General features: G+C 40.3%; 1 protein-coding gene across 3 annotated transcripts in view; it reads right to left on the reverse strand.

Annotated features, from left to right (window-relative positions):
- The window catches only part of APBB1IP (amyloid beta precursor protein binding family B member 1 interacting protein), a 70,831-nt gene that overhangs the window by 35,996 nt on the left and 15,785 nt on the right, over nt 1–19,050 (reverse strand). For all 3 annotated transcript variants that reach the window (XM_075492603.1, XM_075492601.1, XM_075492602.1), the window contains exons 2-6: nt 17,397–17,468; nt 14,017–14,104; nt 11,932–12,224; nt 5,373–5,450; nt 2,372–2,531 (exon numbers count right to left, since the gene is read on the reverse strand). In XM_075492603.1, coding sequence (XP_075348718.1) covers nt 2,372–2,531; nt 5,373–5,450; nt 11,932–12,224; nt 14,017–14,104; nt 17,397–17,468 — 691 coding nt within the window. The remainder of the gene's footprint in view (nt 1–2,371; nt 2,532–5,372; nt 5,451–11,931; nt 12,225–14,016; nt 14,105–17,396; nt 17,469–19,050) is intronic.

A 19,050-nucleotide genomic window follows, 5' to 3' on the forward strand; every position in this document is an offset into this window, starting at 1 on the left:
GGTAAACAGTATCTTACGGTCCAGGTTAGCCATAAAATAATTCTCAGGTCGTAACACTAGTTATTTAACACTAATTTTTGCCACATATACTTTTGTTTGTTCATTTCCAGCACCAGGCTTTTCTTGTATAAAAGGTATGATCTTACCATCCTCAGGAGGGTCTTTTTTTATAATTATTGTTACAAAAAAAAAAGTCAAATCTGAATGCCTATTATAAGGCAATACTCTTTATTGCAAAGTACATGCTGGTATGTACAGCCCAGTGTTATATCACCATCTCACTACTGAGACTATTTGTGATATTTAACATGCAATTAATCTAAAATTGTAGTTTATTTGCAATGATTGTCTTTCAAAATAACAGTATATATAAGATACTCTGTCAAGGATCTTCTGATACAAAACTAGCTTGGACTTTCAGTTCAGCCTAAAATATTTGCTGCTCAGATTTGCTTCTTAAAGTAAAGGTAATTTTATTCTCTTGAATACTAACATGGAAAGCAGGCAGAAAGGGAAAGTGCAGGAAAGCTTGTCTTCTAAGCATGCTGATAGTAATAGAGCTATCTAGAACTGCCAAGAAGTATACTGACAAGAATAAAGAACAGTTCACATTGTTTTGATTTTGAACAAAATTAACTGCATGTTGCTGTGCACTGGAAGCAGAAGAAATAGTATGCAGCATTCCATCCATATTGAAATTCCCTTCTGCAAACAAAAAGGCTCCATTCCCAGCTGATTTGGACCTGGTGAGAGACCTGTGTATCAGGAGTTCATAGACTTCTCCTTTTTTCCTGAACCAACCACTGATTTATTTCCTTTCCTACTCTTCTTCTCTGCCAGCTTTTAAAATAGTTTTTATTCATTCTGAGAGTAATTCCTTACTATAACAATACCCTAACCCTCACTCAAAGCACCTAGCATTAGCTGGGACTAATGTAACAGAAGTTATTTTTACTTACAAAAAAAAAAAAGTCTAACCATTAATCCCAGTGTTTGTAGCATATGATCTCCCCGACGCCGTCAGTTTTAATTGTGTGATGGGGAATTCAAAATATCTATCCAGATTATGAAGAAGCACAAGTACATTCTTTTTAATGATTATGGAGATTCAGAAAACAATCTGTTTATATGCTGTCATCCTAACACTCAGAAACATTTGTCCAAGTCACACTAGACCAGAGGGAGCAACTTTCCAAGACAAGAAAACAATCTAAAATTATTCAGAGTGACATTTGTGACATTTCTAGGGTCTAATGACATTTCCAGTCTTTCCTTAGTTAAGATAAACAGGTACAAAAGAATGCAGCAACGTTGCTTCATGTATCATCTTAATGGAGTAAAAAGAACAGACTGGCAGTTAATGTCTCTGCCATTCTTACAAGCAGATGAGTATCTCCTTGCTTATGAGCAGTCAGGCTTTTTCCAGCTATTTTCACATTTCTTTGTTTTAGTTTAGCAAGGTGATTATTCTTGGGGCTCTTTTAAAGTGCAATATTGATATTTAGCTTTCTTTGTGCATGTTTACATCTCTGCTGGGAGTCTATAAACTGAGAATGCTAAAGGCTGTTTGGCAATTTCCCATTTCACTAGGTCAAATGCGACCCTGGAAGAAAGTTGTGGCAATTTTCCTTTTCCTTTTGATGTGAATACCTTTGCAGCCGGGACAATAAAAAGATTCTGAAATAACTCACAATTAGAGAACACTCCATTCTTAATCAGGCCTTGAAGCCTTTTCGAAACAAAACTCATTAAGTTGCACCAAACAATATGTAAATTTTGCACAGCTGTTTCCTAGGGACCTAGAGGCCAGGATAGTTACTTCCTAAATCATAAGGTACCACCAGCAGAGGTGCAGTCCTATCAAAGAGCAACATCGTGTTCACAACTACACTTAAGAAAATGACTATCACAAGTGAACAGCATTAGAAATGACTGAAACGCTTCTCAGACAGTCTTGTTTAATTACAACATTTGTTTTGGCCAGTATGTAACAGCCTGCTGACAGCACTTCAGTACTGCATCCTCTCTTCAAAGAGTAGAGTTGAGTACTGGTGTGTTTGGGTCTGTCACTGCCTTGACAAACATAGTGAAATTCACACAGCCCCTTCTTTTTGTGTAAAATAGAATAATGGAAATGGTGGTGGCCAAGGAGCCTTCTGCAGCTCACAGCACAGACAAATGGAAGACGCACTTCTACAGCAAGAACGGCCCAAGTACATTCCTGCAGCATCCCTCAGCTTAGAGACTGCGATGTTCCAACACCAGTGGACATGTGGGCAGGAGAAATGTTATTAATTATCTTTTCAAGATTACCAATAGCATAGGATGCACTATATCTATTTGCTATATGCTCTGTCACTATCCCACTTACCAATTTGCAGCTCTGGGTACATTTCATACAGACACCAGTCAACGTTGCAGTCGCAATGGGTTTTCTCAAAGAGATTGTCTAAAACATCCCGTGTCACCTGACGCTCATCCACCATTAGTGACTTTGTGCTGTTATCGTACATGTGCACCTTGACAACAAGCTGAGTACAGAGTCACAGAAGAGTCAGTTAATTTCAGAAGCAAGTAAAAGGCTAGTCTGAATCTGCTAACACAGATAAGAAAGATTAAGGCTGAAGGTTATTACTGATTCAAAGGTATCCTGTCCCACAGTGAGCTGAGGGAATAAAACAGCTTGGAAGCTTTCACATTATATTGCCACCAAAATAAAGACCTTTTCTCAAAAAAGGAAATTGAACCTTGTCCTGTGCATGACTTCAGGAAAGGTGAAATTGCTGTGGAGAAAAAGCAGAAGTTAATATCTTCTCTAAATCTACTAGATGTGCAATTAAGGAAAATGCTTTATAGGAAAACCAAGTACAAAAGGACAGAGTGTCCTTAACGCAAGCTAGAAATGCAAAGTTTAGTTTTAAATGAGAAAAAGAATGGAAGAATCTTGCCATGCCAACAGACTAACCTGAAATCAGACTGTACTAAGATGGGCAGTAGTCCAATGGCCATCAATAGGAAAACAGATGACTTACTTATATTGACCAAATTAATGCAAGACACTCATTATTTCTTCATATTGTGAAGTATTTGTTAAATGAGAAACAGTGTACACTTTTTTTCAGGGACGAACAACGCAAGAAAATGCTGAAGTACATAAAATGTGATAAAGAACTGCAAATACATTATAAGGAAAGTACTTAAAATGCTCCATTAGTACAGAAAACAAGAAAAATTGTCTACAGGATCTGTACGTGGAAACTGGAATTAAACTGGTGAGTTGGGAGGACTTCTCTATATAGTCTTGTTTAAATAGCTCCTTATTTTAAAATGTGTGCATAAAAAGCTCTGGTACTACAGAGACAATCTCTGTTAAAGATCAGGTAGAAGCAGAGAGTGATGATCCCCAAGAGAAAATCTATGCTATCTGAAAAGTAAAAGCAAACATAACAAAAAACGTGAACTTGCTTTGATTGCAACCCTTGTAAGTATCTTCCTCTCTAAAATAAGCAACTGAGCCGTAGTGCAGATTATAGAGAAAAAGAAATGTTGTACATGCATAACCTACAACATGCCTGGGGAAAAAAGGGTATTTTTGTCTGGTTATAGTTGACTGCTCAGAAACATGCGTGCAGCTTCCATCTTCACAGAATCACAGAATGGTTGAGATTGGAAGGCACCTCTGGAGGTCATCCAGTCCAATCCCCCTGCTCAAGCAGGGCCACCCAGAGCCCATTGTCCAGGACCCTGTCCAGATGGCTTTTGAGTATCTCCAAGGAGGGAGACTCCACCACCTCCCTGGGCAACCTGTGCCAGTGCTCACTCACCCTCACATTGAAAAAGTGTTTCCTGATGTTCAGATAGAATCTCCTGTGTTTCAGTATGTGCTCATTGCCTCTGGCCCTGTCACTGGGCACCACTGAAAAGAGCCTGGCTGCATCCTCTTTGCACCCTCCCTTCAGGTATTTCTACAGATTAACAAGATCCCCCTGGAGCCTTCTCTTCTCTAGGCTACGCAGTCACAGATGTCTCAGCCTTTCCTCATAGGAGAGATGCTCCAGTTCCATAATCATCTTCGTGGCCTTTCATTCACTGGGATGGAACTCTCTTGAGCTTGGAGGAGGTGATCCTTGAATATTAACCAGCGTTCTTGGGCCACTCATCCCTCCAGGGCCTTATCCCATAGGACTCTTCCAAGCAGATCTTTGAAGAAGCCAAAGTCTGCTCTCCTAAAGCCCACAGCTGTAAGCCTGCTTTTCACTGTCCTCCCTGGCTTCTGCCCTCCACTTTCAGTAAAGGAGAGAAGACCAGTTTTCTTGACAATTATTTAGTCAATTTAGAATTCAAGAATAACATAGTAATCTCATTATAGTGACATAGCCACCAGAAGATTAAGCCTTACTTCTACCCTATGGTTCCAAATATTGAGGGTGGAAAAAAAAAGTGAAAAAAAAAATCTTCAAAATAAGTATTTCCTCCCAAAGGAGAATTGCTAACATTGCAAGGAAAAGAGGGTGACCAATGAACAGTCATAAGTTTAGTTACAGAGCTTTCCAAAGACAACACTGGTGAAATCCTCCCAACACATTCTCTCAGAAACAGCATTTATACATGAACATAAAGTGTTCTGTGGGAACCATCTCAAGTCTGGACACCCCCAAGTTTATTGGAAGCTTCGGTTCTTCTTGGAAACCCTGCAGGCTCTGATCTCCAGCACTTCCCATCTCCTATTTGAGCTAAACTGAAAGGTCATGACTTTTTTCTTCATATCCACTTTTCAGAGTTACTGAACATCTGCAGCTTCTGTTGAGTTCAGCTGGAACACTAGCTTAGGATGAGTGGGCATAATTATATGACACACTGCAGCACTGTGCAGATGCTGGCTGGAAGCTTTCTAATTTGTTGGTCTAAAATAATTACTATTATCCTTGTGCATTACTACACTGTTGTGAAAAGATTTAGCAAGAAGACCCTCATTAATTTAATTGGGATTAGCTAAATCCATATCCACTGTAGAAGAAACGTTTAATACTTCTGGAATCAGCACAGCATAAGTAAGTAACATTTTCATGTACATTCCACTTTCTCTAAAGCAACCTATCAGAACAGTGGCCTTTGTCCCAACCTTGGAAAAAAAAGAGGCAGAGCCTTCCAAGTCCTCTTAAAAATAAGTCCCTCAGAGGTAGCATTCTCCCAGAGACTTCTCTTCAGGCGGATGACAAGAGAGCTCCACAGAATATCTTTAGATGTCTCAAGTTACAGACAAAGTATGAAAAAGCCTAGCGATTTTAGTAAGAACTTTATAATTGAGAAGAATGATAATAGATAGTTAGCTGGTAGCTTTTATGGTAGCATTTCACTATTTTAAGGCTCACCTTTTTAACTTTGGCTTCCTTCAGTTTCTCCAAGGCAAGTTTAATCTTGTCAGCTTTAGCCTGTGCCTCTTGTTCTTCCTGAAAAGACACAAGATATTTGGTATACTTCTTATTAAGTAAGGCCAGCAATTTATGTTTACGTGAAAAGAGTTGTTTCTTCTTATTTATATCCAGAACATAATGCTTGTCATGGGAAACTTCATAGTTACAGGGAATCCCCAGCTTTCCTTGAGCTAATATCCTCCAGCCAAAGCTTTAATTTACAAGTTCAGTGCTTCCTTTTGTTGCCCAGTCATACAGCTCTTGCATGATCTGTTCCTCAAATGCTACAGGAATGCCTGAAAACTGGACTATTCTATGTTTCCATATGGGTTACAGCTGATACTAAAGAGAAGATGAAGGAAGATCCAGCCTGAATGAAACAGCACTGTGGATATAGCCACTTTGAGGAAAACTCGCCTCTCAATAGGGTTAAGAGAACTAGCGTTTTTAGGATCTTACTGAAAACTTGGCTTGCAATTATACCACTTATAATTTTACACTTTCTGTTAAGTACATTAATTTACTTGAATTCTTTCACTTGCCACATATGAGCTTTTACTGCACACAAACTTACTGAGAGGAACAGCTCCTTAAACTGGATGGTATTATGGCTTTTTATTCTAGTAATGGACCTGTTCTTATTAACACAGACGCAGTTAGATAGAGCACTCAAGTTCATTCCAACTTTTGCTGAATGCCACAGTAAGATTCCTAAAAATCTCAGTATCACCCAGCTCTTCTTTTACAAAGCAGCTGTATCAATATCATGCGTCTCTCTTAGTATCAGTGAGGTTTGTGATCCAAGACAACTCTGGATGTCCAGCTGCTGAGAGTTTGAGGTACATGTACCTACCAGATGCCAGTGCCTACTGTTCCCTCTGTGACTGGTGTATAGATTGAGACCGTTTCTTTTTGCCATCTATTTTCCAGTAGTCTCCCCCAGTCACATACATACACATACAGAGTTGGAAAAGTACATTTTGGACAGCAAGTAACTGTGGTTCCTGGGGCTGCCTTGGACTGTTAGCACTACTGGAGGGTTTGGTTTCTTTCCAACTTTAAAACCCTGCTCCCCTTATTGAAAACTGTCTTGTCTTTGCTTTCTTGCCTCTTTGCTGATTTTTACTGTCCCTGTTGCTCTCTCTCACTTTCGCAGTTTCCTTTGTTTTAAAGGGGTAGGATTTTGTGCTATGGTACTCACGGGCACACCCATTTTCCAGTTAGTGACTGTGGGAGAAAGTTCCTGCCCTGCTTCCACGCAAGATATTTCTTTGTGTTACCTTCAGCGTCCATTTTCGACCCTAAAGTTGTAATTTTAGTGGTCTTCACACTAAGAGAAACGCAGGATGGCTGTAACTCATGGGAGATGCACTTGCAAGAAACTAGGCCTAACTAAGCATTGCTACCACTCCCTTCTTACAGAGATATCATAGAATCATAGCAAAAAAAGAGTTAAGAAGGTTATCTTATTCATCCCAAGCTTTGAGGCAGGTGCAACCATAACTAAAGTTCTCCTGACTGACATCCCTCTCGCTGAACTAAACATCTTTTGTTTTATCACTTCTTCCCCTGGATACTAGCATCCTTTAGGACGTCAAAAATACAAGGTGAGGTGTGCAACCTTAAAGAGATGGCTTCATGCATGTTTGCTGTTATCAAATTCTCCACTATAAACACCAGGCAATCAGTTAAAAAATGCCTTTTTTTTCTCCACAGGTATGGGAATTTGCATTGGTCAGAGATGCTTAACTTCAAGAATCCAAAAATAGCTTCTGTAGTTGAACAGAAGCTGTTGGACAAAAGTGGCTTTCGCAGGAAGGCTGACTGTTCTACAGGGGCAAGAGCACACAGCATGTCCTCTCACACTATGGCCCTCCCCTTACCATCTCAAAACACCTCTCTGCAGGAAGCAGGAAGAGCATCTTAACCAAAGTGGTTGACTGCGGTGCGGGCAGGCTTTCTGCTGAAAATTTATAGGCAGGTATAACTCAGGTTTCACCTGCATGTGACCTGTGTTGAACAGAGTTCACACATTGTACAAATCTGTGCAACAGAGTTCTCACCTGAGAGCCTTCATGTTTTCATAACCTTTGTCTGTCTTAATGTAGGAAAAGGAAATGATGCAAAGTAAATAAGCTATCAGATGCAAAATTTTAGCACTGTTAAAGAAATGCTTTGACAGGCTAAAAGATTTGTTTTCCCACTACAGTATCATCACCATGTTTTCTGAATCTTCAAAGAGAAGCACGTAAAAGTCATCCAGATGATGTCATAGAAAATGTAGAACCCTTATTTAGCTTAAGGACAGTTTTAAAAAGAAACGTCAGAGTCAATGGAAACTTATGAGACAGCTTCATGCTTCCCTGAAAGAAAGGCCGTACTTCTTAATTTTGGCACGCTTAAAGGTTAGAGAAAAGAGTCTTAGTATCACAGGTGCATTAGGAATAATTAACACTATTCTTATTTGACTACAGACAACCAGAAGTGCTAAACAAAACATCAGCCTTGATGGGCTCAAGAATTACTTACCAAGAATGCTGGCTAACAGGAATGTGGATTTTGATGAAACAAAATACATTCCATTTACAGCTGCATTTCATTCTACTGAGCAGAAATGTCATGTCAAAGCAAATACAAACCAAGACAGTAAATACTAATTTGAAATCAGTTCTTTCCGTATTAATTTTAAATGGTTATTACCGCCATCATTCACATTGCAACTTGTGTAATAGCCCTATAAGCAATTTCGTGGACAGTAAGCCACACTATGGGTATGCCATCAGTATTTGAATGCAACCTGTATCAGAAAAAGAGGCAAGGGCTGTGGGAGAAAGCAGAACCAGTGCCTTAATGAGGAAATGAACTACGGCAGACAGATTCCTTAGAAATGCCTCTACCTCCTGTTCCCATCTTTCTCTGCCCTCTCCCTGTATCTGGAAAGAGACCAGAGAACACTGCTGGAGATTTAACTCCGCACACAATCTCAGAGGAACACTAATTGAGGGAGACAGAAGTGACTTCCAGCTATGTTTCTGCATACAGAATTCCAGTTGTGTTTAGCAAGTATATCCTCTTTTCACTCTGAAATCTTGTTTGACCCTCAGGTAATGCAAAATGCCAGCTAATAGAGAATCAGTTCAGTACAAGACTCAAGGGAAAGCACTGTGCAGCACTGTTAATTTCAGTGAGCTTTAGATCACAGCATCATAAAAGTGCTCATGGGAAGAGAGGTCTGGAGCTCCATAGTCTGGCTCCCTGCCCAAAGCAGGACTGTCACCAACACTAGATCAGGTCAGCCATGATTTTGCCTGGCAAAGTTTGGAAAACCTTCAAAGAAGGAGAATCTGTGACCTCTCTGGGTCACCTGTTCCAGTGCTACACCACCACCAGAAATGGAAAATATTTTCCTAACATCCTGTCTGAAACTACAAAGCTACAACATGTAGCTGTTGCCCCTTGTTATATGACCTAACATGTTATATGACTATGGAAGAATTTGGCTCCACTAGCTTTATAGCTACCCTTCAGGTATTTTTAGGCTGTCGTTAGATCACTCCCCAGCCTCCTCTGTCAGACTAAACAAGCCCAGCTCCTTCAACTTGTCCTCGCTGGCCCCTCATCACTCCATGCCCCAGGCCATCCCAGTAGCTCTCTGCTGGACATTCTCCAGTATCTCCACATCCAGAACGGGGTGCAGTATTCCAGGCGTGGCCTCACTAGTGCCAAGAGAAAAGAATAATGGCTCCCTCCATCTGCTAGCCATGCTCCTCCCAATACAGGCCAGTTTCCCATACTGAGGTGACCTTGGACTCATGGTTCTTATTCAATGTGGCATCCACCAGGATGCCATCTCCTTTTCAGCAGGGCTGCTGCTCAGCCTGTTGCCTCCCAAACTGTACAAATGTATGGGGTTATTCCACCCAGGTGCAGGACCTTGTACCTTGCTAGGTTTCTGAGGGTTTTGCTGGCCCAGTCCTCATGTTTCTCAAGGTCCCCCTGCACTGAATTTCTGCCATCCATCTTGTCAAGCAGTACCCTTAATTAAAAGCATCTTCAGCACATCTGCAGATGATTTTTTACGTCATCACTCAGGTCACAGGTGAAAATGTTAACAAATACAAGCCCCAGTGTTGATCCCACTTGTTACCACAGCCAGCAAACCATTGATTACTACCCCTTGAGTCCGGCAGTTTGGCCAATCTCAGCCCACCTAACCAGCTACCCTTCCAGACCATACTTCCTTGGCCTCCAAACCAGACTATTTAGAAGCTTGGTACTTCCTTAAAGATCATGAGTTTAAATCAAGATGGGGACATGTTTGTAGGACAATGGATAGAACTTATCTTGATAGCATCTCTTCTATATCAATTACACTAGTTAAATAAAATACTTCAGCTTCTGAAGCTGTCTAGCTGCTGTTTTTGCAAATGTTGATACTCCTTTGAGATAGGAAGCTAACTATTATCTTTGAGATACAGAAAAATGGTGAAGTTCCCATATGTTTACAACTTTCACTCTTCAAACTGCACTGAAAGGTCCTATGCACCAAATGAAGCTTTATCCAGTGAATCACTTCTTGTATAATCAGAAAGGTCCTCTTCCTACCAAATTTTCTGTTCCTTTTGCTAAATATGTCTGCTGTATGATGCTAAACACAGGGGCAGCAGTGACGTTGAGGTGATTCATACTCAGTTTGTGTGGACTTTTAAACTGCAATGAATTGCCCATGGTTTTAAGCAAAACTGACTGGTACAGTTCCACATGGGCTGACAGAGCACTTTTCACGTTCCCTAAAATCTTTCCATTCCCTAAATGTAAACATCTTGTCTCCGTCATAGTTACTATGCATATGAATACTGAAAGAGATAGTTTTAAATCTTTCACGATTTCAGATTCATTTTTTGGGGGGCTGCATCACTCTTCTAATGCACATACTCTCCCCACAGGGCTGTGACAGGGCAGAATTCTTACATTATCTCCCTCCCTCTCCACAACTTCATGTCCAAGAAATGAACTTCTAATGCTTCTACTAGAAATATCACATTTGATTTCACTTGTTAAAACAGCTCTGCAAGAAACACAAACATGGAGGAGGTTGTGATAAGTCTGAAATTTTAGTGTACAGGTAAGCCAATTGTTTATAAATAGTACCTACTGATAACTTTGGCACCTCCTAAGTAAAGAGCATTTGTCCCATATTGCAGATGGTCTTCACTACTTCCCTCCAAAGGGCCAAGAAAAGCAGAGTGATTCTGTGTTGGGATTAGGAAAGGTACTTCTTGTGCTCAGCCTTGCACCCAGTCTCCTAGCAAATGTTGAGTTTTACACAACTGAACAGCTTTTCCTATTGCAAGAAATCAGCTAGGCCAGGGATGGATCTGGGAAACACCCACAGAACCATCTCATCAGTACCAATAGCACAGTACTATTGCATAGCACAGCACAATAGCATAGTACCAGTACCAACAGCACAGACTGCAATGAACACAGTGACATCTTCACAAAATGGTGGGACCTTTGGCCATGCTTTACACTGATGCCAAAGCCAAGTTCTCTATGAGAAAGTATTAACTGATCAGTGCTGTCCTGGTTTCAGGTGGGATAGAGTTAATTTTCTTGCTAGTAGTTGGTATAGCACTGTGTTTCAGATTTAGTATGAGAATAATGTTGATAACACACTAATGTTTTAGTTGTTGCTAAGTAGTGCTTACAATAGTCAAGGACTTTTCAGCTTCCCATGCTCTGCCAGCCAGGAGGTGCACAAGAAGCTGGGAGGGGGCACAGCTGGGACAGCTGACCCAAGCTGCCCAAAGGGCTATTCCATACCATATGACGTCAGGCTCAGTATATAAACTGGGGGAAGTTGGCCGTGATAGCTGCTCGAGGATTGGCTAAGCATAGGTCAGCAGGTGGTGAGCAGTTGCATCACTTGGGTTTTTTTGTTGTTTTTCCCTGGGTTTTGTTCCTCTGTCTCTCTCTCTCGTTGTTTCCCTTTTAATTACATTATTATTATTATTATTATTATTATTATTATTATTATTATTATTATTATTACATTTTATTTAAATTATTAAACTGTTCTTATCTCAGCCTACAAGTTTTCTTACTTTTGCTCTTCAGATTCTCTCCCCCATCCCACTGGGCGGGAGGGTGAGCGAGTGGCTGTGTGGTGCTTAGTTGCCGACTGAACCTAAACCACAACAAGCGCTTACTAAAAAAATTCAGTGACAAGTTTTCCGTTACAGTAAACCATTTGCAATAATTTATGCCTGTCTTGGGCTATCAACATGACAATTAGAAAGGTGAAGGAATGGGCAATAGGCCAAGGAACAGGCAGAAATTGCTGAGCCCACAATAATAGAAAACTCTCTCTCCATAGTTCATGCATGTTTCATCATTGCAGAACCTTCCCAAGATGTTTCTACCTGGGATATCCGCTGTTGTTCCAAAGCCAAATACCACTTTCAAAATTCCAAGAAATACTGAACACTTAAAACAAGGTTCCACCCAGGCTCACCTGGGTGAGTGGCTCAGGAGGAGGTGGTGGTGGTGGTGGTGGAAGGTCTAAATCAGGGTCTGGAGGCGGAGGGGGCAAGTCATCCCCAAACGGTCCAGTAATGGTAACATAGAGACTTGATTTAGAATAAATGTCACTATCCAAGCCTGTTGAAGGCTGAGTGACCATACTTTGCTGGTTGCCAGGAGAAGTTTTCTGGGCTTTTAAAGTTCTCTGTTCAACATCATTTATGTCTGCTACAAGATCAGCCATTAAAGCATCCAGGTCTTTATCCTCGAGGGCACTTAGGGATTCTGTAAAGAAAACCACAAAATGTGTCAGAATGAGTGCAATGCAGAACACTATGTTTCCAGTTCAGGGGAGATAAAATTGCAGAAGGCATGGTCACTGTAAGATATAAGGGTTATGGGAAAGGAAACAACATTTTAAATGGGTTCATGAAACAAACGTGTTTTAAGAATAGCCATTAATCTGGTCATACTGAAGTTCAGAGTACAAGGAACTCTATAAATACAAATTAAACAGGACAGGAAGCTTTACTTTCAGTGATACAGTCTCAGGCCCTTATGATGTTACGAAACCTGGCCCTGATCCAGCAAGGTTCGTGGGCATACGCTTAGTCATATGGATGCAAGAAATTCCATTAGCTCCCATTAGGCTATTTACTTCAGTTAAGTACATACATAAATGCTTAGCAAGTTTTGGTATAGCACACAAAAAAAGGTGTAACTGAGGCCTAGATCAAGAATATCTTCATATATTACTGCTATTCTACAACGCTAAAGTTAACATGAAGCAGAATCAGAGAGTTCTAAGACACAAGAAATTGTGTGGTATCATTTGTAGCACATCAGTAATTGTGTGATCAACATCTGTGACATACCTCACATAACATGCAGGGTTTTGAGGATCCTTTAAGCAAAGAACAAACAAGACAGTCTCTTTTCAAAAGCATCTTATCCACCACATAGAAATATTGTAACTTTTGCTTTCTGTCTTCTACTCTGTCAGAGTATAAGATAAAATCCTACACTGGAACTTCAATATCTTCTTTGGTGGTTTGAACTACCCATGGTATAAGAGATCCTGTAGAATAACATTCTGTAGGATGATTTAGCTCTCTAGAAGAGAAGTGTTATTTAAGAACCAACGGATTCATTGGTTTAAATATCTTTGAAGAGTCTAGTTAAAAATAAATAAATCACAAATTGGGAAAGCTTTAAGTGGGATTTTAGAAAGGGATGGAGAGTGCTGAACTAGATATTAAAAAATGCTAATATAGTCCAACAAAGAATAGATCATTCATCAGACTAAATCTGAACATGTCACTAGACTGTCTCAGTTTACTCTGCTTTACCTGTTATGCTAATAGAGTATTTTCATAAGCTTTTCTTTTCAGTGGGAAAGTTGGCTTATGATCCTCTCTATTTACATACCTCTACCCACTTTGCTGGTAGCTTAATAGTGAATTGATTCTGGGAAAAAACCCACAGGTTAAAACCAACTCGGGCAAATGCAAACAACCAGCCCCCAGTAAAAAGGAAAAATACCACAAACAAAAGCAAAGGGAGGCTTCTTTTTAAAACTCAGATAAATCCCTCATTTGGTTCATCACACAGACTCAACAAGCAGCTGTACATGCAAAAGTGACAGTGCAAACCAGAATGAGAATAAGCAATGTAAAGTGGAAGCAGTTGAAGCTGATACTTCCACTGGACAAAAATGCTTATGCAGCTCTGACCTCACACCGAGGAACTTGGTCTTCTACGAAGTTAAATCTTTGCATAAAAAAGGTTGCATTTTAGAAAGTTATTTGGGAGACTTCCCATTTTTGTTTTCCTCTAGACTCAGACATTTTAAAAAGTCTGACTCATATATAAGACTGAGTAATGTCCCTTTAACAAAAATTTGGCCCCTTTGAAGTTTCCTAAGTTGAGACCCACAAATATACCTCCCCCTCCAGCAAACCAGTTTGTTTTGTTTTGTTTTGATCAAGGGTGTTTGAAGTTTTTCTTCCCATTTGTTGCTGTGAGGTGTTTTAAATAAGCATTAAAAGCACGTAAGAGTCCATTCATAGCTACTTACCATTTAAATCTTTAAAACCAACAGTAAAGCTAAATTCATTGTTGGACACTTTGGGGGATGGAGGTTGCACAGTCTCCACTCCTAAACTCTGTTAAGGTAGAAGAAAAAAACGGGTATCTGATGACATAATTGCTATTACAGACATTAACATTTGTAAATCAATTACCTGAATTTGTCTAATGAAATCGATTCTTCTTCAAGGAACAGAATGACACACACCAGTTTCTGGGATTATGCCTAGACTGGTACACTAAACAGGGCCAGGACAAGGGTTCAAGCAGTGTCTCACAATCATACCAAGCGTTTAATGGTTTGCATGCTTCTCAATACAATGTTGACACATGCCAACTGCAACTCTTGTCAGGCAACACCTGGGCTTGGTGTGGAAAACAGCAGAGGCTAGGGCTGTTTCTAAAAGAGACAGCAGATAAAGCCAGACTGATTTTTAGGTTTTGGTGGTTTTTTTGAAGGGGGGTGGGGGGAGGGTGTTGCAAGAGTTTAGCTGTGTACACATTTGAGCTATGCAGTGCCATTTGCTCCAGAGTGCTTTATTTACTAATACAAATGTAACCTAGCTGTTGCTTTCTCATGCTGTTTGCAAAAAAACCCCAAATACAACAAACAACAAAACATGTTGCTGTTTGCAATGTAAACTGCAAATCTGCATAGTTAAATAGAGAATTCCTAGACTGTGGCTTGTTGTTTAGGAAGCAGGCAGGGAAACAGCGCTTCACAAGTTAGAAAACGTGCATACAGTGGAGATAGAAAAAGACAAATTCTGCCTTCCACAGTGAGGAAGGTGATAGCTCTAATAAGCAAACATTGTAGACAAGACTGGAAGGAATTTCCAGGGTCTGTCTAGACCATGCACCTGTCCTAAGGCAGGTCAGTTATACCTGGGTCATACCTGAAAAATGTGTACCTAAACTGATTTAAAAAGCTTCCTATTAGATAAATTCCATCATCACCTCTGGCAATCTGTTCCACTGCTTCACTATTGAGATCACTATTCCTGCCATCAAACCCTTCTTGTGATGCTCATCCTAAACTTCCTTTCCTGCAGCTGAAGACCATTCCCTGTTGTCCTACTCTCCGTGGACATGAGGAACCAAGTACTTCTTTCTGCTCTGATGCTGCCTTTTATATATTTTAAGATTGTTATCAGTCTCCTCTTCTCTAGAATAAACAACCTCATGCAATCTTTTCTTATAGGTCATGTTTCTTTTCCTTCTCATCATTCCCATTGCTTTCCTCTGGATTTTCTCCAGTCTACCATCCTTCTCTTCTAAATGCAGTGCTAACACTGGACACGGTTTCCCTGTTGAGGTCTTACCAATGCTGCGCAGAATGGAAGGATTACTTCATATATCCTACAAGCTATACCCTTGTTCATACATCCCTGTGAGATGTTTGTCTACTGGTGCTCATACGCAATTTATACCAGAGGCATTTACATTTCTTAGAGTTGCCTGAAACTGACAAGTGTCTTCCATGAAAATTAATGCAAATGTTTTTCTTGGCAGCTTTTTTCACCTATTTCGCACCAAGGACATATTTGTCTCTTCTGAAGTTACACAGGGCTGGAAACCAAAGCAGTGATAACTTTAAACACTGTTTCTGTGTTAATACTCGCTCTCATAAAAATAGACACGGTATAAATAGGGGAAGAGGGAGAAATGAAGCACATGAGAGAGTTTTACAGTGCCCAAGAAAAAAAAAAAGAGAAACAGGGAGGGCACAAAATGTATTGATGAAACAGATTGTAAGAGCATAAAGGAAATACTTTCATTACTAATCTAACAAGAAGTCGTAACATTTCATAATGGCCATAAAAGTGCAGGAAGAAAATGAAAGCACATGCAAAGGGAAATTCAAGAGAAAACAATGGAAATGCTAAAAAAAGTTTAAAATTAAGTGCATAGAAATAGCAGAAAAGCCCATTTCTGAATTTGCATTTATTTTTCAGCCTTGTTATGCAATGTGAATGCATCTCTGTGTGCTTCTATGATTTACAGTTACTTTAGGAACAGACAAACAGGTTGGTGAAAAAGGATGAAAAACTATCTACAGTCTCACTTTGGAAATTAAGAGTCTAAAGGAATTAACAGATGCAAGTCTGTTAACTGAAAGTCTTCAGGCTTTCAGACATGCCTGTCTCCTCCTCCCATACAATGTTGAGGTAAGAGGTGATGCCAGCACTCTAGAGAGGAGGAGGAGTCAGTCTCCATCTTAGGAACATGTCCCATCCCACCCAGAACTGCACCGATGAGCAGAGACAGAAGAGGCTCACGCTCTTCCTGTCTTCCCATCACCTGCACTCGTAACAGTGCTGTGTCCAATCTGAGGAGGTAGAATTTATCACAAGCAGTCTTTTGTTAATTCTCAAGGCATAATAATGAAATAAAATTACCCTAAAATGCTCTTTATATACATATATATATATAAAAATAAATATGCATGGTTATAAAAAGCCCTTAAAAAGCAGAAAGGCTATCAAGGGGCAAAGTATTGTGATTTGACAGCTAAGAATGTCATGTGAAATCTTGGCTTTCACACAGTTTAGGCATAATTCCTATTCTGTGGCTCAGAATTATTGGTATTTAATTTAGCAAGCACTGAGACTCATCAAGAGGAAAGACCTCTCAAAACAGAGGCTGTAAGCAATCAAACTCACACAGAATCCAAGATGACAGCTTAAGTGTTTTCAAGCATGCATTTATTAAAATACAACAAATTTATTGACTTTGTGGGGTTTTTTTAGAAATAAAAATTCTCCTTTCATCACATTTTGCAGGAAGTATTCCATGACTATAGGTTTAGAAATAGGGTCATGCTGTTTTATAGTTTCCTCTTGAGAGTGTGTTCTGCACTGGCAATAATGTCTCTATAAATTCTTGAATGCCACCCTAGCTGTAAGTTAGTATTTTGCCATATCTAAGATTACTCTTATGCATATATTCAAACTGTTGCTTTCATTTCCAAAGTTTACATTTGCCACTCAGGCTACATCCCATTTACCCATGTATGCAAGCATTCATACCTGAAAGTTCTGACTCAAACTCTTCCTGTTTTGACAGAATCTTTCAATTTCTTGGGATGGAGTCCAGAGGAATTTAAATTGCTTATTTGGGTTTTTTTGGAGAAAGCATCTTTTATAAGCAGTTAGCTCTCTAACAATCTAGCCTGCACTGATACTACCTTATTCTTCAGGCCACTTGTTTTAAATGTCAGGCAGAGAAACTTAGTTGAAGGTTTTTCAAAATAATGTATCTGTATTTATTCAGAGTGGAGGTACATGAAAAAATGTAGAAAAGTTGCCTCTTTTCTCTAACACATAATAGCTATTTTTCTAACCTCGATGGAAAAAAATAATTATTTACCTGGGTCAGCATGTCCATCTCCCCAAGTAAATTGCTGAACATTTCATCTATATCATCACATGTTTGCTCCATCTGAAAGAAAAAAATCCACAGACAAGGAATCATCACAAGTTCACATCAAAGTCAGCAACAGTCAAAAACAGAGGATATGCAACGTTCTTTTATATTGTGTTCCCAATTAACTTAAAAACAACTGTTCATGACTTGCAAAAACCGCTATCCATAGTTTAGAAATGACTACTAACAGATCAGATTCTGTTAAATATATGCTTAAACACACACTTGGGCTCTACACTCATTAGGAGTTCCAACAACCTCCTTGTATTATTTACATTTCATAGGAAGTCACTAGCTAATAAACAATGGTTGTATCTTAAACATCAAAGAAATGTAGCTAGTGAGAGATGGAGAGGGAAACAAAGTTTGAGGTTGAGAAACTCCTGAATGCTTCATCTTGAAAGCTTTCTTTCTTTGGCTTAGATGACTAATACAACAAGAGTTTATTAGGCGTTATCTAGTGCAGGACCTGGTTATGGTTAGGTACATGACCAACTTTTTGTCTCAATATTTCTCCCTATTTTCTTTCAGATACTAGTGCACTGAGAGAACTCCAGTCTTACGTAACCTCAAGACATCTCAGAGAGAGCACTGAGACAAGGAAAATGGGTACATGCTGCATGAGAGTAAATGGTGGCTCTTGTTGCAAGAGGGGAGTGTGGGGACAGCACCACTGGTGATGCTGAGATACTGGGGAGATACTGCGTCTGTAATGACGCTCTTCCTCTTTCTCATAAATTTGTTCTTTTGCAGGGAGAGTAGTGTAAAAGGGTGTCTGACACAGAACACTGCCAGACACAAGAACTATAAACATCATTTTCTTAAGAGGCTCAAGCCCGCAAGGGATTGAGAACTCTAGTACTGATCACATAAAACTAGGGTTTAAACTAGGGTCAAACTTTAAACATCTAAGTAGTCCTTTTGGTTCACTGGGTTTGTGTACACCTGTACTGGATTTATGTGGCAAGGTTTTGGTAGTAGGGGGGCTGCAGAGGTGGCTTCTGTGAGAAGACACCAGGAGCTGTCCCCATGTCAGAGAGAGACAGTAGTTCCAGCTGGCTCCAAGATGGACTTTGTGCTGGCCAAAGCTGAGTCCATCAATGATGCTGTTGGGAGCTCTGCGACAACATATTTAAGAAAGGGTAAAAAATGCTGTGCAGCAGCTGTAAGAGAGGAGTAAGAAAACGTGAGAGAAATAGCCCTGCAGACACCAAGGTCAGTGAAGAAGGAGGGGGAGGAGGGGCTCCAGGTGCCAGGGCAGAAATTCCCCTGCAGCCCATGGTTAAGCCCATGGTGAAGCAGGTTGTTCCCCTGCAGCTGATGGAGGACCACACCAGAGCAGATACCCACACTTCAGTCCACAGAGGACCCCATGCCAGAGCAGGTGGACATGCCCTGAAGGAAGCTGCAGCCCATGGTGTGCTGACACTGGAGCAGGCTCCTGGTGGGAACTGCAGCCTGTGGAGAGGAGCCCAGGTTTTATGGCAGGACCTGTGACCCCACAGGGGATGCACACTGGAGCAGTCTGTCCCTGAAGGATTGTACCTTGTGGAAAGGACCCATGCTGGAGCAGTTCTTGAAGAACTGCAGCCTGTGG

Source organism: Mycteria americana, chromosome 2, assembly GCF_035582795.1.
Source record: "Mycteria americana isolate JAX WOST 10 ecotype Jacksonville Zoo and Gardens chromosome 2, USCA_MyAme_1.0, whole genome shotgun sequence".
NCBI lineage: Eukaryota > Metazoa > Chordata > Aves > Ciconiiformes > Ciconiidae > Mycteria > Mycteria americana.